Source organism: Salmo trutta, chromosome 36 (assembly GCF_901001165.1).
Source record: "Salmo trutta chromosome 36, fSalTru1.1, whole genome shotgun sequence".
In the NCBI taxonomy this organism is placed as follows: domain Eukaryota; kingdom Metazoa; phylum Chordata; class Actinopteri; order Salmoniformes; family Salmonidae; genus Salmo; species Salmo trutta.
Genome location: NC_042992.1, coordinates 23,184,070 through 23,205,715, shown reverse-complemented (window position 1 = coordinate 23,205,715; position 21,646 = coordinate 23,184,070). Strand labels below are relative to the sequence as shown.

General features: G+C 45.3%; 1 protein-coding gene across 2 annotated transcripts; it reads left to right on the top strand.

The window, feature by feature from the left end:
• The first annotated feature begins 269 nt into the window (after positions 1–269).
• LOC115175668 (UBAP1-MVB12-associated (UMA)-domain containing protein 1) lies at positions 270–18,634 on the top strand. 2 transcript variants are annotated; one of them, XM_029735083.1, is made up of 4 exons: positions 270–671; positions 979–1,081; positions 14,039–14,124; positions 17,442–18,634. In XM_029735083.1, the coding sequence occupies exons 2-4, from the start codon at positions 997–999 to the stop codon at positions 17,745–17,747; spliced, it is 477 nt and encodes a 158-aa protein (XP_029590943.1). In that variant the 5' UTR covers positions 270–671; positions 979–996; the 3' UTR covers positions 17,748–18,634. The 2 variants fall into 2 exon arrangements, with proteins under 2 accessions (XP_029590943.1, XP_029590942.1); XM_029735082.1 differs by having other exon boundaries at positions 272–676.
• Positions 18,635–21,646: the final 3,012 nt, after the last annotated feature.

Here is a 21,646-nt window from a genome sequence, read left to right as displayed (position 1 = left end):
TGAAATACAGTATATATATTGCAGAGACCCCACTAGCTCAGTGATCAACTAGATTCAGCCGCGGACCGATTTTTTTCTTGAGCGGAGTGTCAGAGGGTTGGAACATAATTACAAATCATTTGTAGACTGCAAATTGACCGCAAGAAGCAGATTTGCTGGTGTTTTTATAGTCTTGTCAACAACAAAAAAATTGCTCAGAAAACTTGGGAAGGGAAAATATATAAAATATCAGACAAGCAAGTTGTAGGGCGGGAAATACCATGTATGACGATGTTTCCACATTGTTCTATGTTACATTCTTTCCCAGGATACAAGCTCGTATTAAGTATCGTCCCTCCTATTAATATTGAAATGCCAGCTGAAGGGATACTTTTATATAAATAAAACTTCAGTCATTTAAAGTTGAGTATAATAACCAAACGCCAGAATCCAAGCGATATATTGCGGTATAACCATTGTAAAACGGATCAGAATTTGATCATTCTTGACATTGTTTCTACACGGACCATTTATAGGACAGGAATGACCGGAAACACATAAGACACAATCACAACAACACACGGGCCTATGTCTAACTAGCTACACGAAATCGAAGTGAAATTGCATAGATAATCTAACAATAGCAACATTTTATGTTACTTTACTCAACTTTTTAAAGAAACGAAACACTGGTAAGGTAAGTACTTTGCATTTGTTTGATTAAAAACCGAGCTAACTAGACGTTAGAAAGAACCGCTAACGTTAGCTCGCTGGTCAAACGTGACATTTGATACTTCGGAAGTTACAATGATATCAAACTGAAAGTCACCTTGTATTTAGTTATGATATTACAATCTATGATCAACTTTCAGGCATAGTCCTAGGTTCTAAATACATAAAGGTAACAACAGTGGAATGTTTACTGCATTTTATCATTCCAGGTGTCGTGATGATGTTGCCATATGTGGTCTTACTTAGTTGTTTTTCTCGCCTTCGCAGACAGCGTAAGGAGTCAGTATGTTCAGTTTTTTCGGACATCGTAATAAAGACTCTTCCAAGAAGTCATCGTCAGAGGGGGATACAGATGGGTTCGTGATAATCGGTGAGAAACACACGAAACTTCATCTTGCTCAATTTGTAAGAGTGAGAAATGTAAATCTGCTATATGTAAATCAACGTCTAGATGCTCAACAGAACTTTGAGGTTTCAGGCCATCCTACTGCTCAGTAGGCTCCGGTCAGTTTGAAAACCGACACTCACCATCTAACAAGTTGGGCGGAACACACACTCAAAGTAATGCTGTGATTATCATTTAATCCATGAAATGTGTGGATTCCACAATGCTCTTCTGGTTGTACAAATCTTGTTTCATAAATCAATGTCTCTAAATGGCGGCTGGGCCTCTCCTGATCACCTACTGATATCACCCAGAACAATGCTTTGGGGGTTGTGTCTCAGATAGTTGCACACAATGTTGGCATTGTGTCCAGTACTACTTTATTATAAAATTGTATTTTAAATGTTTCAAATCGCTGTGCACATTTAGTCAAGAACATAGGCCTATATTTTGAGTTTCTTGTTCCTTTTTACATTTTATATGAACCATTTTTTTATCACCAAGACTAAATCCTGAACCTCTACTTTGTAACACTAAGCTTCAAAAAGAGTCAGTCCACGTACACTAAACAAAAATATAAACGCAACATGTAAAGTGTTGGTCCCATGTTTCATGAGCTGAAATAAAAGATCCCAGAAATGTTCCATACACACAAAAAGCTTATTTTGTGCACAAATTTGTTTACATACCTGTTAGTGCGCATTTATTCTTTGCCAAGATAATCTGGCGTATCAAGAAGCTGATTTAAACAGCATGATCATTACACAGGTGCACCTGTGGGGACAATAAATGGACACTCTAAAATGTGCAGTTTTGTCACATAACACAATGCTACAGATGTCTCAAGTTTTAAGGGAGCGTACAATTGGCATGCTGACTGCAGGAATGTCCACCAGAGCTGTTGCCAATTAATTTAAGTTCTCATATGCCACCTCCAGCGTCGTTTTAGAGAATTTGGCAGTAAGTCCAACTGGTTTCACAACTCCAGACCAGGACCTCCACATCCGGCTTCTTCAGCTGTGGGATTGTCTGAGACCAGCCACCTGGACAGCGGATGAAACTGTGGGTTTGCACAACCAAAGTATTTCTGCACAAACTGTCTGAAACAGTCTCAGGGAAGCTCATCTGCGTGCTCGTTGTCTTGACTGCAATTCAACGTTATAACTGACTTCAGTGGGAAAATGCTCACCTTCGATGGCCACTGGTGAAGTGTGCTCTTCATGGATGAATCCCGGTTTCAACTGTACCGGGCAGATGGCATTGTGTGAGCGAGTGCTTTGCTGATGTCAACTTTGAAGAGTGCCTCGTGGTGGGGTTAGGGAAAGGGGGATACCTAGTCAGTTGTACAACTGAATGCCTTCAACTGAAATGTGTCTTCCGCATTTAACCCAACCCCTCTGAATCAGAGAGGTGCTGCCTTCATCAACATCCACGGCACTCGGGGAACAGTGGGTTAACTGCCTTGCTCAGGGGCAGAACGACAGATTTTTACCTTGTCAGCTCAGGGATTCGATCCAGCAACATTTTGGTTACTGGCCCAAAGCTCTAACCACTAGGCTACCTGCTGGTTATGGTTTGGGCAGGCATAAGCTACAGACAACGAACACAATTGCATTTTATCGATGGCAATTTGAATGCTAAGAGATATCGTGACGAAATCCTGAGGCCCATTGTCGTGCCATTCATCCGCCACCGTAACCTCATGTTTCGGCATGATAATACACGGCCCCATGTCGCAAGGATCTGTACACAATTTCTGGAAGCTGAAAATGTCCCAGTTCTTCCATGGCCTGCATTCTCACCAGACATATGTCACCAATTGAGCATGTTTGGGATGTGTACGACAGCGTGTTCCAGTTCCCGCCAATATCTAGTAACTTCACACAGCCATTGAATAGGAGTGGGACAACATTCCACAGGCCACAATCAACGCCTGATCAACTCAATGGGAAGGAGATGTCGTGCTGCATGAGGCAAGTGGTGATCACACCAGATACTGACTGGTTTTCTGATCCATAACGCTACCTTTAGGTATCTGTGATGAACGGATTAGAGGTCGACCGATTAATCGGAATGGCCGATTTAATTAGGGCCGATTTCAAGTTTTCATAACAAACGAAAATCGGTATTTTTGGACGCCGATTATTGTTTTTTTAATATTTTTTTAATATTTTTTTAACCTTTTATTTAACTAGGCAAGTCAGTTAATGACGGCCTAGGAACGGTGGGTTAACTGCCTTGTTCAGGGGCAGAACGATTTTTCCTTGTCAGCTCGGGGATTCAATCTTGCAACCTTACGGTTAACTAGTCCAACACTCTAACCACCTGCTTTACATTGCACTCCACGAGAAGCCTGTCTGTCACGCGAATGCAGTAAGAAGACAAGGTAAGTTGCTAGCTAGCATTAAACTTATCTTATAAAAAACAATCAATCAATCATAATCACTAGTTAACTACACATGGTTGATGATATTACTAGTTTATCTAGCCTGTCCTGCGTTGCATATAATCGCTTAGGTACACGTTGCTCCAACCATAAACATCAATGCCTTTCTTAAAATCAATACACAAGAGTATATTTTTAAACCTGCATATTTAGTTAATATTGCCTGCTAACATGAATTTCTTTTAACTAGGGAAAATGTGTCACCTCTGCAACAGAGTCAGGGTATATGCAGCAGTTTGGGCCGCCTGGCTCGTTGCGAACTGTGAAGACTATTTCTTCCTAACAAAGACAGCCAACTTCGCCAAACGGGGGATGATTTAACAAAAGCTCATTTGCGAAAAAAGCACAATCTTTGCACGACTGTACCTAACCATAAACATCAATGCCTTTCTTAAAATCAATACACAGAAGTATATATTTTTAAACCTACATATTTAGCTAAAAGAAATCCAGGTTAGCAGGCAATATTTACAAGGTGAAATTGTCATTTCTCTTGCGTTCATTGCACACAGAGTCAGGGTATATGCAACAGTTTGGGCTGCCTGGCTCATTGCGAACTAATTTGCCAGAATTTTACGTAATTATGACATAACATTGAAGGCTGTGCAATGTAACAGGAATATTTAGACTTAGGGATGCCACCCGTTAGATAAAATACAGAACGGTTCCGTATTTCACAGTAAGGAAAAACGTTTTGTTTTCGAGATGATGATAGTTTCCGGATTCGACCATATTAATGACCAAAGGCTCATATTTCTGTGTGTTATTATGTTATAATTAAGTCTATGATTTGATAGAGCAGTTTGACTGAGCGGTGGTAGGCAGCAGCAGGCTCGTAAGCATTCATTCAAACAGCACTTTCGTGCGTTTTGCCAGCAGCTCTTCGCTGTGCTTCAAGGAGTGCGCTGTTTGACTTCAAACATATCAACTCCCAAGATTAGGCTGGTGTAACACATGTGAAATGGCTAGCTAGTTAGCGGGTGCGCGCTGATAGCGTTTCAAACGTCACTCGCTCTGAGACTTGGAGTAGTTGTTCCCCTTGCTCTGCATGGGTAACGATGCTTCGAGGGTGGCTGTTGTAGATGTGTTCCTGGTTCGAGCCCAGGTAGGAGCGAGGAGAGGGACGGAAGCTATACTGTTACACTGGCAATACTAAAGTGCCTATAAGAACATCCAATAGTCAAAGGTATATGAAATACAAATGGTATAGAGAGAAATAGTCCTATAATTCCTATAATAACTACAAGCTAAAACATCTTACCTGGGAATATTGAAGACTCATGTTAAAAGGAACCACCAGCTTTCATATTTTCTCATGTTCTGAGCAAGGAACTTAAACGTTAGCTTTTTTACATGGCACATATTGCACTTTTACTTTCTTCTCCAACACTTTGTTTTTGCATTATTTAAACCAAATTGAACATGTTTCATTATTTATTTGAGGCTAAATTGATTTTATTGATGTATTATATTAATTTAAAATAAGTGTTCATTCAGTATTGTTGTAATTGTCATTATTATTACAAATACATTTTCTTTTAAATTGACCGATTTAATCGCTATCGGCTTTTTTTGGTCTTCCAATAATCGGCATCGGCGTTGAAAAATCATAATCGGTTGACCTCGGATGCATGTGAAATCCATAGATTATTTAAATTGACTGATACCTTATGAACTGTAACTCAGTAAAATCTTAAATTATTGCATGATACTTTTTTATATTTTTGTTCAGTGTAGTTTTAAGTATGTCACCAGCATTGAATGTCTTTCAACACTTGAGGTTGAGATGAACCTGAAATGAAAGTAAGGCGTTGCACAACAGTTTTCTCGTGCTCATGGGCATGGTAATTTTGCATAACAAGAAATGAGCATAATATAGGATTGCTACATGCTCTACTGAAAAATGAAGGTAAATTCTGCCAATTTTGAAGGTTCAATGCAACAACCTCCTTTTAGTACCTTTTCAAATTCTAAGCCTCAAATAATGAAAATGTTATTGTAAGTCAGGAAGCTCCCTCCCCCACTTTCCTCTACCAGTTAAGAGCAGTATAATTGGCTCTTTAAAAACGGCGTTGACTGGGAGCGCTGCTGGTGGACCTGGGTTCAAATACTACTCAGTCATTTCAAATACTTTAGCTGGGCTTGATTGGGCTTGCCTGGTGCAATGGAACCAATAAAGTAGTCACAAAAGTGCAAATGCAACCCATCTGGCATTCCAGACAGGTTAAAGCCAACGCCAAACGTATTTAAAGTGATTTCAAATAGTATTTGAACCCAGCTTTGGCTGTTGGTGGAGCAGTGGACACAGATGGTCAGGAGTTGTATGTTTCTCTTGGCAGACAGAAGTGAGCTGGTCTCAGAGCCAGCGTTTCTTCCCAGATAAAGTAGAAAGAGTCTGACTGAGCTCACAGACGTTCTAGTGTAAACCCAATGACTGCTCTGTTTAATCACATTTTCTGTTCAAAGACGCCAATGACTGCGTGTGTTTTTGTAAGGAAGGAAGGGCTCAGTCAGATGGCTGATGAGGAAACCAGGGAGTTGTGAAAGGTGAATCACCAAAATGGAATTAATAGATTTACTCTGGGTGTAATGAATGTTGATGGGAGTTGTGGTAGTTGCTTTCAATTAAAGTACAGTTAGGCTAATTTGTCCAGCTGCATTGAAAATGAACATTCATAGACGATTTTCAGTTGATTAAAAAAAACAACAAAAAAAAATTATTACATTTTAAATAGTTTTTTACTGTATAAACGTAAAATTATCTGTGAAGGTTAGCTACGCGTTTCCCTGAAATTTGCCATTCACGTTTGCCGTTCGCACCACAGCCTCTTTTCACGTTATACTCTTTCCTGGTACTGATGGCTCCAGACCAAAGGGAGCAGATGTTCGTACAAAGCTGATCTGTGGGGCTCTGTCTGGGTCCCTGTGACAGGGGGGGGATATCATCTGTCTGGGTCCCTGTGGCAGGGGGGATATCATCTGTCTGGGTCCCTGTGGCAGGGGGGGGATATCATCTGTCTGGGTCCCTGTGGCAGGGGGGGATATCATCTGTCTGGGTCCCTGTGGCGGGGGGGATATCATCTGTCTGGGTCCCTGTGGCGGGGGGGATATCATCTGTCTGGGTCCCTGTGGCGGGGGGGATATCATCTGTCTGGGTCCCTGTGGCGGGGGGGGATATCATCTGTCTGGGTCCCTGTGGCAGGGGGGATATCATCTGTCTGGGTCCCTGTGGCAGGGGGGGGATATCATCTGTCTGGGTCCCTGTGGCAGGGGGGGATATCATCTGTCTGGGTCCCTGTGGCGGGGGGGATATCATCTGTCTGGGTCCCTGTGGCAGGGGGATATCATCTGTCTGGGTCCCTGTGGCGGGGGGGATATCATCTGTCTGGGTCCCTGTGGCGGGGGGGATATCATCTGTCTGGGTCCCTGTGGCGGGGGGGATATCATCTGTCTGGGTCCCTATGGCAGGGGGGGATATCATCTGTCTGGGTCCCTATGGCAGGGGGGGATATCATCTGTCTGGGTCCCTATGGCAGGGGGGGATATCTGTCTGGGTCCGTATGGTAAGGGGGGGTGGATATCATCCGTCTGGGTCTGTATGGTAAGGGGGGGTGGATATCATCCGCCTGGGTCCGTATGGTAAGGGGGGGTGGATATCATCTGTTTGGGTCCCTGTGGCAGGGGGCATATCATCTGTCTGGGTCCCTGTGGCAAGGGGCATATCATCTGTCTGGGTCCCTGTGGCAGGGGGCATATCATCTGTCTGGGTCCCTGTGGCAGGGGGCATATCATCCGTCTGGGTCCCTGTGGCAGGGGGGGATATCATCTGTCTCGGTCCGTATGGTAAGGGGGGGGATATCATCTGTCTGGGTCCGTATGGTAAGGGGGGGAGATATCATCTGTCTGGGTCCGTATGGTAAAGGGGGGGATATCATCTGTCTGGGTCCGTATGGTAGGGGGGGATATCATGTGCCACTCTATTAACCGTTCACTTTCCCAGCCAGCAGCCTGCCGGTTGGGTAGGTTCAGGCTGAGGCTGTGGGAGAGAAACCCTGCCCACTGGGAGTTTCCGCTGGGATTGGGAGGCTGGCAGCAGGATCCTCTGTGGCCCTTCTCGCTTCCATCCACATTTTGGTTATTCAGGCAGAGAGAAATCCTCTTTGGGAAAGAGAGCGAGGGAGAGAAGGCAGTGCATTAAAAAATGAGACCCCCCCCCTTTTTTCCCCCCTTTTTTAATGATTTTCCCCCCCCACAATGTACGGAAGAATTAACACTGAAATTGTGAAAATTCTGATAATCCCCTTTTAGTGAAAGAGCTGTTATTTATTTTTATGGCTGGGTTTTCAGCCTCTAGGTTTTGGCCCACAGCATGACTTCACAATCTGATTATTCAGACCAATAACCAGTCATCTTTTATTTTCATTTGTATGCACCTACTTTGAAGGGGTAAGCGGGGTAGACTAGATTATCTGCCAGTCAGGGCTGTGTATTCAAATATATACACATTTGTATCAACACGCCCACATGATCAGACTGAGCATTTCTATGGCAAAAGGAAGCTCAGGGAAATAAATTACAAAAAAAAATATTGAGTTATTTTCATGAAATAAACACACACAGTGATTTTATTAGACATACAGTGTGATTTAAACATTTTATAAAAAAATATTGTTTTCCCTTAAAGACTGCATGCAGTCTTTAAGGGAAAAACAATCTGCAGAGTCCACCCCTGACGCTAGATGGCGGGATGGCTCACATTTGTCAGGGGCCATGGAGTTTAATCTCATTTACCTCAGAAGATTAGCTAATTAGCTATTACAATAACAACAAATCCCTCTTCCCAGTCTAAGCTGTTCATCTGTAACACCACATTTTTTTGTCCTGTCAGATGGAATAAGATGAGAAAGGATTTGTTTTATCTCCCTAGTCATCTCTGTGACGATCCAAGTCGAGGGCCTTCAGTCCCTCAAAGGCAGGATGTGTGTTTGCACATCCCTGTCTCACGCTGACACTCTTGAGGAGTGGGCCTGGTTGACTGCTGAAGTCATGAGCAGCTGCCTGTGCCTTTTCTGGGAGCCCATCTCCCTCTCTCACAGGCTCTCATCCCAGCCAGTAGACAGACAAGAGCCTTACTTGTATTTGGATGGCTGTCAGTGTCTAGTCTCACGACAGTTGAAGTTGTCTCTTTCACTAACCTCATGTTCAATAAGCCTACACCCCCACACCACAAATTTGAACCTTTGTCCTCAACTGTTGTGTTTTTGTGTCTAAAGTCTTTATTTATTTAGCTCAGATAGTAGGCCACTCAGTAGCAATTGCCCCTGTTTTCCAGGGAGTCCTAAAATCATTGCAGGTAATGCAAGGGTGTGCATTGTGCATGTGAGTTCATAAGTGTTTTAGTCATTGATCACTGGTCGCTTAAGAGAAGATTGTGACTTAACCCATCCAGAAAATAAACCTGAGGCTAACAGTGTCTATCATTAGTAGAGCTAGTTTGTTCTATCCTATCTGGACTGGCAGAGCTGTTTTAAAAGAAACCTGCTAGCCTGACAAGCTGCATGTCATTGTCAAGGTCCACACTCTAAGCAGGTCACACAACTCCAGCACGAATCATGACATAACGTGATGTCATTGACAAGGTCCACACTGCACAGAGCAGGTCGATGCAGAATGTAACTGTGCTCCTTTTCATTCCTCTTCGCTTGTGTTAAGTTGATCAGCTCATGATCCAAACCAGAACGTTTTAGGCCCCTCTCCTGCCCTGGCACCGTTTAGACAAGATTTTCATTTTGACGTCTTTTTTTTTTTTGCCAGTCCAGTTTCCACTGGCAGTTATCCAAACACACAAAGTGAACGTGTTTTCACGATGTTGAACATGAAAACAACATGCAGCCTTACAATAATGTGAAGTCAAGTACAACAGAACTAACCTGTCCTCTGTATCATCAAGCAGAGATTGTGTGTGATATATACTTATTTCAGTGCTTTAGCCTGGTTATCCCTCTCTCCTGAAGGATTTAGTGAATGGGAGAAATACATTCCTGCATGCTATTGAGCAGACGGATGCATGCTCTATGTTTTACTGACAGAGCGAGAGAGAGGCCTGTGTCTAACTGACTGAGTCCAGAGACAAGGCCATGCGTGTACAATGCTGACAACACATAAAGAGGTGAATATAGGCTAGGCTTACTTTACATGGCATTATTTAGATGCCCTTGTTGTCTTAGGACTTGCACTGCTTGCTGTGGAATAATGAGTGCTTTGTAGGTGAACAATGCTTACCATGCCAAGAATTAATTCCCAGATGTGGATGGAAATCTGGGCTTGTCAGGAAATTGAGAGAAGAGCTAGGGATATTTTTGTACCTGTAGGCCCGAGGGGGGGGAAATCAAAGCTATAAATTCAAGGCATAAAAGGCACTTATATTGCATACTTCTATACCTCAAACATGGATGGAAATATGAATATCCATCATAACAATAAATTAAGACAATAGACAAAATATTTGTTTTAAAATAAAACTAATCTGAGCTTGATGTTAGTGAAGCTGAGAGACATTGTACTACTAGACTAGAGTGAGCTGATCCCATTGTTCCTGTGTAGAGTAGAGTAACCTTTGTTTTGTCAGGGTGCTCTGGGCCTCAATTCCCTCATGGAGATAATTTAACCCTTTGTAGACGCAATGAGCTCAGATCAAAGGAAGCTGGTGAGATCAGGGAGGATGACTGTGCTGGAGAGCGAGTTCACTCCCAGAGGAGAGGGGTAGGAGTGGAGATGGAAATGGTTACAGAGGGAAGGAAAAAGGGAGGGAGGAGAGTTTGAAAAGTGTTTATCTGTGGACATTGACAACATGCAGTCAATTAGTCTAGTTACTAAGGTCCAGTAGTTGTCCCCCAGATGACATGATGCAAGAGGAATGGGGTTGGGGACATTATCATTTTTACCTTTATTTAACTAGGCAAGTCAGTTAATAAGAACACATTCTTATTTTCAATGACGGCCTAGGAACAGTGGGTTAACTGCCTTGTTCAGGGGCAGAACGACAGATTTGTACCTTGTCAGCTCGGGGATTCGAACTTGCAAACTTTCGGTTACTAGCTCAACGCTTTAACCACTAGGCTACCCTGCCGCCATAGGCTAGGTTACACCAGGGAGAGGGTTGGGGACATAGGCTAGGTTACACCAGAGAGAGGGTTGGGGACAGGCTAGGTTACACCAGAGAGAGGGTTGGGGACAGGCTAGGTTACACCAGAGAGAGGGTTGGGGACAGGCTAGGCTACACCAGGGAGAGGGTTGGGGACATAGGCTAGGTTACACCAGAGATGGTTGGGGACATAGGCTAGGCTACACCAGAGAGAGGGTTGGTGACAGGCTAGGTTACACCAGAGAGAGGGTTGGGGACATAGGCTAGGCTACACCAGAGAGAGGGTTGGGGACATAGGCTAGGCTACACCAGAGAGAGGGTTGGGGACAGGCTAGGCTACACCAGAGAGAGGGTTGGGGACATAGGCTAGGTTACACCAGAGAGAGAGTTGGGGACAGGCTAGGTTACACCAGAGAGAGGGTTGGGGACAGGCTAGGTTACACCAGAGAGAGGGTTGGGGACAGGCTAGGTTACACCAGAGAGAGGGTTGGGGACAGGCTAGGCTACACCCGGGAGAGGGTTGGGGACATAGGCTAGGCTACACCAGAGAGAGGGTTGGGGACATAGGCTAGGCTACACCAGAGAGAGGGTTGGGGACAGGCTAGGCTACACCCGGGAGAGGGTTGGGGACATAGGCTAGGTTACACCAGGGAGAGGGTTGGGGACATAGGCTTGATTACACCAGGGAGAGGGTTGGGGACATAGGCTTGATTACACCAGGGAGAGGGTTGGGGACATAGGCTTGGTTACACCAGAGAGAGGGTTGGGGATATAGGCTAGGTTACACCAGGGAGAGGGTTGGGGATATAGGCTAGGTTACACCAGGGAGAGGGTTGGGGATATAGGCTAGGTTACACCAGGGAGAGGGTTGGGGATATAGGCTAGGTTACACCAGGGAGAGGGTTGGGGACATAGGCTAGGTTACACCAGGGAGAGGGTTGGGGACGTAGGCTAGGTTACACCAGGGAGAGGGTTGGGCACGTAGGCTAGGCTACACCAGGGAGAGGGTTGGGCACGTAGGCTAGGTTACACCAGAGAGAGGGTTGGGGACATAGGCTAGGTTACACCAGGGAGAGGGTTGGGGACGTAGGCTAGGTTACACCAGGGAGAGGGTTGGGGACGTAGGCTAGGTTACACCAGGGAGAGGGTTGGGGACGTAGGCTAGGTTACACCAGGGAGAGGGTTGGGGACGTAGGCTAGGTTACACCAGGGAGAGGGTTGGGGACGTAGGCTAGGTTACACCAGGGAGAGGGTTGGGGACGTAGGCTAGGTTACACCAGGGAGAGGGTTGGGGACGTAGGCTAGGTTACACCAGGGAGAGGGTTGGGGACGTAGGCTAGGTTACACCAGGGAGAGGGTTGGGGACGTAGGCTAGGTTACACCAGGGAGAGGGTTGGGGACGTAGGCTAGGTTACACCAGGGAGAGGGTTGGGGACGTAGGCTAGGTTACACCAGGGAGAGGGTTGGGGACGTAGGCTAGGCTACACCAGGGAGAGGGTTGGGCACGTAGGCTAGGTTTCACCAGAGAGAGGGTTGGGGACGTAGGCTAGGTTTCACCAGAGAGAGGGTTGGGGACGTAGGCTAGGTTACACCAGAGAGAGGGTTGGGGACGTAGGCTAGGCTACACCAGAGAGAGGGTTGGGGACAGGCTAGGCTACACCAGGGAGAGGGTTGGGGACAGGCTAGGTTACACCAGGGAGAGGGTTGGGGACAGGCTAGGTTACACCAGGGAGAGGGTTGGGGACAGGCTAGGTTACACCAGGGAGAGGGTTGGGGACGTAGGCTAGGTTACACCAGGGAGAGGGTTGGGGACGTAGGCTAGGTTACACCAGGGAGAGGGTTGGGGACGTAGGCTAGGTTACACCAGGGAGAGGGTTGGGGACGTAGGCTAGGTTACACCAGGGAGAGGGTTGGGGACGTAGGCTAGGTTACACCAGGGAGAGGGTTGGGGACGTAGGCTAGGTTACACCAGGGAGAGGGTTGGGGACGTAGGCTAGGTTACACCAGGGAGAGGGTTGGGGACGTAGGCTAGGTTACACCAGGGTGGAAGGTTGGGGACGTAGGCTAGGTTACACCAGAGAGAGGGTTGGGGACAGGCTAGGTTACACCAGGGAGAGGGTTGGGGACAGGCTAGGTTACACCAGGGAGAGGGTTGGGGACAGGCTAGGTTACACCAGGGAGAGGGTTGGGAACGTAGGCTAGGTTACACCAGGGAGAAGTTTGGGGACGTAGGCTAGGTTACACCAGGGATAGGGTTGGGGACGTAGGCTAGGTTACACCAGGGAGAGGGTTGGGGACGTAGGCTAGGTTACACCAGGGAGAGGGTTGGGGACGTAGGCTAGGTTACACCAGGGAGAGGGTTGGGGACGTAGGCTAGGTTACACCAGGGAGAGGGTTGGGGACGTAGGCTAGGTTACACCAGGGAGAGGGTTGGGGACGTAGGCTAGGTTACACCAGGGAGAGGGTTGGGGACGTAGGCTAGGTTACACCAGGGAGAGGGTTGGGGACGTAGGCTAGGTTACACCAGGGAGAGGGTTGGGGACGTAGGCTAGGTTACACCAGGGAGAGGGTTGGGGACGTAGGCTAGGTTACACCAGGGAGAGGGTTGGGGACGTAGGCTAGGTTACACCAGGGAGAGGGTTGGGGACGTAGGCTAGGTTACACCAGGGAGAGGGTTGGGGACGTAGGCTAGGTTACACCAGGGAGAGGGTTGGGGACAGGCTAGGTTACACCAGGGAGAAGGTTGGGGACGTAGGCTAGGTTACACCAGAGAGAGGGTTGGGGACAGGCTAGGCTACGCCAGAGAGAGGGTTGGGGACAGGCTAGGCTACGCCAGAGAGAGGGTTGGGGACAGGCTAGGCTACGCCAGAGAGAGGGTTGGGGACAGGCTAGGCTACGCCAGAGAGAGGGTTGGGGACAGGCTAGGCTACGCCAGAGAGAGGGTTGGGGACAGGCTAGGCTACGCCAGAGAGAGGGTTGGGGACAGGCTAGGCTACACCAGAGAGAGGGTTGGGGACAGGCTAGGCTACACCAGAGAGAGCTGCAGGCGTGCTCTGGTCCACGTAGTGCTCTGTGGAACTGTATTGTTAACTGTGTTAATGCTGTGTAATCCATTAATGTGATCAGAAGGCCACTCTACTCGTTAAACCACATCTAATCACCCAACTGACCTGGTTGTCCCAATGAAGGAAAAAATACACCAATCAGGTGTACTTCTGTTACGAAGACCACTAGGAAAGTAGGACTTGGAGAGGGGTCTAGCAGTGGGACTCATGCACATGTATGTTGAAGAATCTAGGACTAAGCCCACAGTGTATAATGACACAATGTCACTTGTTTTTTTTCTCTCCAGGAGAAACTGTTGAGGAACAGAGGCAGAAGATCCAAAACGTGAACATCAGCAAACCATCATGTAACGTCATTGTGCAACCATCAAAGGTGATTGTCTTTATAACCAGGGGGCAGCGCTATGCAGAACATACAGTATAAAACTCCCTATAGGCCGATGGGCTGTCATTTAGGACGCAACCTGAGTTTCGTTACTCAAAACTGCCAAGATGTCCGTCTTGCATGTGCTGTACCAGGAAACACAACTGTTGTAGACTTAAACGGACAGCAGTGAGACTGACTGACTTAAAGGACTGTGAGTTTGCTTTCTTCTTCTCTGTCTGACCTAGCTCATCCTGCCTTAATACATACTGCCTACAGTCAGTCTGCTGCTGCTGTGTTGGTGACAGATGCTGAGTGGCATGGGTGTGATCCTGTAAACTCACACACACAGAGGCTTGCGGGCCAACGCATGCCACTACCATTCAGCACGCTCCATGCCTGCTACACTGGGTCTAGACTGAGGTCTGGACATATGGTGGCTGTAGAAAAGCTCTATTGTGTTGCTGCTAGTTGTCCGTATGATCTGGTTAGCGCTACTAGTCCTTGAAGTCGCCTGTGGCCATTATGGGTTTAATCAAGGGCAATATGTCAATGGAAGCTGTGTGTGTGTGTGTGTGTGTGTGTGTGTGTGTGTGTGTGTGTGTGTGTGTGTGTGTGTGTGTGTGTTGGAGATTCATATGGTGACATTGCACTGCAGCTTGGCTCCCGTTGTTCAATGAGTGAGATCTACGGTGTGCCGTGCCCTGCCCTTTCATGTTGTGCACACAGGAAGTTACAGACCCATGACCTTCATACTGTACAGACACCTACCTACAACACTATAAACCTGTCCTGCTTCATACAGTACAGACGCCTACCTACAACACTATAAACCTGGTCTGCTTCATACAGTACAGACGCCTACCTACAACACTATAAACCTGGTCTGCTTCATACAGTACAGACGCCTACCTACAACACTATAAACCTGTCCTGCTTCATACAGTACAGACGCCTACCTACAACACTATAAACCTGGTCTGCTTCATACAGTACAGACGCCTACCTACAACACTATAAACCTGGTCTGCTTCATACAGTACAGACGCCTACCTACAACACTATAAACCTGGTCTGCTTCATACAGTACAGACGCCTACCTACAACACTATAAACCTGGTCTGCTTCATACAGTACAGACGCCTACCTACAACACTATAAACCTGGTCTGCTTCATACAGTACAGACGCCTACCTACAACACTATAAACCTGGTCTGCTTCATACAGTACAGACGCCTACCTACAACACTATAAACCTGGTCTGCTTCATACAGTACAGACGCCTACCTACAACACTAAACCTGGTCTGCTTCATACAGTACAGACGCCTACCTACAACACTATAAACCTGCTCTGCTTCAGGATGGGCTATATATGACAAATCGAGAGGGACAGATGGTGGGACACTACCTACAGTGTTCTGTATTGGTTGTTACAGAGGTTATATTAGGCTATAGTGGTTAAGGTTTAAAAATGTAAGCTTACTTTATATGTGAAGTGGTAGAAGTTATGAAAAATAAGGAAAAGACCACACGCTGCTGTTCATGCTCCCAGGTGAGTCCTCATCATCGTGTTTGAGAGCACAAACACTCTGAGACTCATTAAAGGATGTTTCCGTGGTTACGTCCCAACTGAATGTTATGTTAATTGCAGAGGAATAAGCCATTTCCTGTAACAACATCTTCTGTGCATTTAGGCTTTCATTCGGTCTTAATTACAAGGCCCAAAGCACAGCTTAAGTCTCCAATCTAGCACTTGGTGTGTACACCGGATCCTTTTGAATTAACGAAGTCAATTGAAGAGTAAAAACAGTAGGCCTATAATATCATGGAAGACACAGGCTAAAATCATTTTGTGTGGCGCTTGCTTGTGTTTTGTGGTACACTCACTAGTATGCTAGTTGAGTTTTAATGTCACATGCACAAGTACAGTGAAATACCTTTCTTGCAAACTCAAAACCCAACAATGCAATAATCAATGTATTACTAGAAGGGGAAAAAAAGAGATATAAGAATATGAAATACACAATTAAGTAACTAAGCGTACTATATACAGAAAATATTTAAAGTCAGTTCCAATACCATATTTACATGTGCAGGAATACTGGAATGATGGCGGTAGATATGTAAAGGGTAAGGTGACTAGGCAACAGGATATAAGATAAACAGAGTAGCAGCAGCTTGTATGTAAGTGGGTGTGTAGAGTAAATGTATGTGCAATTTATGTGTGAGTGAGCAAATTATGGTGTGTGTGTTGGAGTGATAGTGTGGGTGAGTGTGTAGGGCCCTGTGTGTGTGTGTGCATAGAGACAGTTCAAATATTGAAATAGGTCAATAAAGATCGAAGTAAACTTGGGCCGTGTAGGTATTTTGTTAACTATTTATCCGTCGTATTGCTTGGGGATAGAAGTTGTTCAGGAGCCTGTTGGTGTCAGACTTGATGCACCGGCACCTCTTGCTGTGCGGCAGCAGAGGAAATAGTCTATGGCTTGGGTGGTTGGAGTCTTTGACGATTTTCCGGGCCTTCTTTTCACACCGCCTGATATAGAGGTCCTGGATGGCAGGGAGCTCAGCCCCAGTGATGTACTGGGCTGTCCACACAACCCTCTGTAGCGCCATGCGATCGATGGTGGAGCTATTGCCATACCAAACAGTGACACAGCCAGTCAATATGCTCGCAATGGTACAGCTGTAAAATCTTTTCAGGATTTGAAGGCCCACGCCAAACCTTTTCAACCTCCAGAGGGGGAAGAGGCACTGTCGCGCCTTCTTCACTACTATGCGTGTGTTTTGGACCATTTTTAAGTCTTTAGTGATTTGGACACTGAGGAACTTGAAGCTGCTCTACCTGCTCTACTGCCGCCCCGTCGATGGGGCTGTGCTCGCCCCCCCCCCCCCCCCCCCCCCAATTCCTATAATCCACAATCAGCTCCTTGGTCTTGCATGTGTTGAGGGAGAGGTTGTTGCTCCGACACCATATTGCCAGGTCACTGACCTCCTCCCTGTAGGCTGACTCATCGTCGCCGGTGATCAGGCCGACCACCATTGTCAGCGAACTTGATAATGTTGTTGGAGTCGTGCGTGGCACCACCTTGTGACTTCCTTCCTTAGGACTTTGCAGAGCTCTGAAATGTCATCTTAACCGTGTCGTGACACTGTTTTGTGTTCGATCAGTAGTGTTGTAGTGGCAACCTACCCACCCTTAAAAATCTGTTTTCATGTTTTGCCAAAAATTTGCCACATTAGTGTTCCTTGTCATGTGTAGCCTACACTTGTTTCTAAATGTAATGCCTGAAGGTGGACATTTTCTCTCCTCTTCTCCCCAGTCTTCCAGTGCGACATCTTCCCAGGCCCACCAGTCTCCAGCCCCCGCTCCACCTTCCGTGATCGCCCCATCACCAGGGCCCATGTGGAAGCCCCCTGCGCCCATCGCGGAGGCCCCACCGTCTCTCCCAGAGCTACTAGGAGATGTCCCGTTCACCCTGGCCCCCCATGTCCTGGCCATGCAGACAGGGGGTCCCGGGTTCCCCCTCTTTTCTGAGATGCTGATGTCCCCCCGAGACATCAACCACAACCTGGCCTCCTTCACTTACGACTTCACCCTGGAGAACTCTGTGCTCTGTGACCATTGACCTGTCTACTTTCTGACTGTATGACCTCTGACCTTTTTGATCTGTCAACCTCTCCTCCAATACCAACCCTTTGTCAACCCTGGGTCGTGTTCATTGGGCAGCAAACAGAAACAGGGCGGGACAACCTGGGCTTGCCTAATAAGAAAGGCACATTTTTGTTTTCCTTTGCAAAGAGTTTAGCTACATGTGCTCTACTGAACACAACCTTGGACTGTCTTGTCTCGTTACCATTCAGGTTTAGTTTCAGTTCCATGGGGCTCTGTCTGAGAATGGCAGTACTATAATTAATAATAAACCTGGTTCTGGTGATGATCATCATTAGGTGGGGTCAAAATTGCACCTGCCTGCAGTGATGTAGGTACACACAGTATGTAGGTAGATGGGTACACAGAGTTCCACCTTTTTAAGATTGCGGACTAGGAATACTAGTTAACAATGTTAATCACTTGCTGATGCATGTCATAGTAGTGCTGGTTCACTGTTTTAAGTGTGTGTGTCAGAAGAGCGTTAGCTTCATGTCTGATGATAGGAATGCTTGAACATAGCTGAGGCTTGCATTGAAGAACAGAGTCAGGGTCTAGATTCACCTGCTGCTGTTGTTGGTTTAGGAATCACTGATTGACCTTTTGGGTTTGCACTAATGTACGTACCAGACAGATATCGAATCTTAGGAAGGAAATTACTTCTTTATCTGGTTACGTTTTTTTAACCTGGTGTCTTCACCTTTGCCAATTAAGTTAAGAATACAAGACAACAAGACATTTCCAAGACAACAAGACATTTCCAAAAAGTTTGTGTAGCATAAGCATTTCTACAATGGACCTTTGTATCTTTTTGATAATGTATTTAAAATGTAAGAATATATATCCCCTAATTTTCAACAGTTATCAGGATAGTGTCCTTCTCTTTTGATCATCTTCAGCATGGTATCATCATGTGTTGTAACCTCCCAAACATTGTATTTGTTATTTATTCTGTTTTAGTCAGTTTTTTTTTTTAACAGACCAAGTTTCCTCCAGTTCTCATGGCACAGTTCAGATTTGAGTGTTTCAAGGTATCCTGTAATATACAGTGCCTTCGGAAAGCATTCAGCCGTCCTAGATTTTTTCCCCCCACATTTTGTTACGTTACAGCCTTATTCTAAAATGGATTAAATAAAACATTTTTCTCAGCAATCTACACACAATAACCAATAATGACAAATTGAAAGCAGGTTTTTAGATATTTTTGCAAATGTATTACAAAAAATAACTACGTATTTACATAAGTATTCAGGCCCTTTGCTATGAGACTTGATATTGAGCTCAGGTGCATCCTGTTTCCATTAGTCATCCTTAGATGTTTCTACAACTTGATTGCAGTCCACCTGTAGTAAATTTAGTTGATTGGACTTGGAAAGGCACACACCTGTCTATATAAGGTCCCACAGTTGACAGTTCATGTCAGAGCAAAAACCCAGCCATGAGGTCAAAGGAATTGTCCATAGAGCTCCAAGGCAGGATTGTGTCGAGGCACAGATCTGGGGAAGGGTACCAAATAATTTCTGCAGCATTGAAGGTCCCCAAGAACACAGTGGCCCCCAACATTCTTAAATTGAAGAAGTTTGGAACCACCAACCCTCTTCCTAAAGCTGGCCGCCCGGCCAAACTGCGCAATCGGGGGAGAAGGGCCTTGGTCAGGGAGGTGACCAAGAATCTGGTGGTCACTCTGACAGAGCTCCAGAGTTCCTCTGTGAAGATGGGAGAACCTTCCAGAAGGACAGCCATCTCTGCAGCACTCCAGCACTCAGGCCTTAATGGTAGTGGCCAGACGGAAGCCACTCCTCATTAAAAAGGCACATGACAGTCCGCTTGGAGTTTGCCAAAAGGTACCTAAAGACTCTCAGACCATGAGAAACAAGATTCTCTGGTCTGATGAAACTAAGATTGAACTCTTGGGTCTGAATGCCAAGCGTCACATCTGGAGGAAACCAGGCACCATCCCTACGGTGAAGCATGGTGGTGGCAGCATCATGCTGTGGGGATATCTTTCTGCGGCAGGGACTGGGAGACTAGTCAGGATCGAGGCAAAGATGAACGAAGCAAAGTACGGAGAGATCCATGATGAAACCCTGCTCCAGAGCGCTCAGGACCTCAGACTGGGGTGAAGGTTCACCTTCCAACAGGACAACGACCCTAAGCACACAGCCAAGACAACGCAGGAGTGGCTTTGGGACAAGTCTCTGAATGTCCTTGAGTGGACCAGCCAGATCCCAGACTTGAACCCGATCGAACATCTCTGGAGAGACCTGAAAATAGCTGTGCAGCGATGCTCCCCATCCAACCTGACAGAGCTTGAGAGGATCTGCAGAGAAGAATGGGAGAAATTCCCCAAATACTGGTGTGTCAAGCTTGTAGCGTCATACCCAAGAAGACTTGAGGCTGTAATCGCTGCCAAAGGTTCTTCAACAAAGTGCTGAGTAAAGGGTCTGAATAGCTATGTAAATGTAATATTTCAGTTTTGTTTTATTTATTTTTATACATTTGCAAACATTTAGAAAAACCTGTTTTTGCTTTGTGCATTGTGTGTAGATAAGGATTTTTAAAAAAAAATCTATTTTAGAATAGGGTAACATAAAAAAGGTGGGAAAAGTCAAGGGGTCTGAATACTTGCTGAATTCACTGTATCTATATACTGCATTGTACACTTGTAAACAAATGATCTTGTGAACAATTACACATTCAGTTAACTCTCAATCAAAACTTTTGGACTGCTGTACAAATGGCCAAGAGAAGCCAAATTATATTGCATAATAAACAGTTTATTTTTATGACAATTATTTGAAGTTAACTACTCATAATTAGTTAACTCATAAGACAACCACTCAAGAATCTGAAAAGAGGGCTCATAAGTTGCACTGGTATTTTCAGTGCAATGTTGTGGTATTCCACATCATGTGAAATCATCCACAGATGCTGCATTTATACAGGCAGCTCAATTCTAATTTCTTATTTTATTTTACTAATCAGATCAGCCCTTTAGACAATAATTGGGCAAAAAAAATCTGAATTTGGTTGCCTGTGTAAAGTTACTTTCTACTGTATACATTAGGAAATGTTTGGTATTGACCCTCTCTGGACAATCCTTTGCTCTGCATAGCTGGAAACCAAGTGTATTCTGTCTGTGTTAAACGACACTGTGGATTTTCCCAGGCCTCTTCCTCTCTTTGTAATTCAATCACTGACCTAACCTTGCATGTTGATTTTGTTTCACAAGCGTGGAAATATACACTTGTTTTCCTTTGCATTTTGGGGACATTTGCGTTTGAGTAACTTTAGCGTGTTTGGTTTACTTGGATGTATTTTGGGGGTTTATTTACAAAGTGGTTCATTTATGTGGTTGTGGTTGTTATGCATGTTTGCTATTAACAAGACATTGTTTTTTTTATTATTTAATTGTCTTGTCCTGCTGTTTATTTTTTTGTCATTTAACTGAGGTTTCTCTAAAGGTGATTGACCTGTAAAAGCATGAGTACTGTATTTGTATTATTAGTAGTAGCTACTACATAGGAAATATGTTGTTATTGGGTTAGAGTGTTTTACATGCTCTAACCCAATGACAACATATCCTCTCTCTGCCATACTTACCTGCTTCTGTTTTTCATAATGGCAGTACCTGAACATCAGCCAAGTATTTGCACGTTATCCTGATATCATGTACCAAGTACTCAGTGTTGGGGAAGCTACTCTGAAAATATTGTTACCAATTACTTCACACTGGAAGAAATTAAGCTACACTAAAGCTACCCTTAAAAAATATACAGTTTACTTCACTAAAGTTACTTTGAAGTGGTAGTCCACTACATCCAAATGTAAGTCTGAAATGTCATAGTTGAAAAATGTCAAAAACAGATCCCTCTG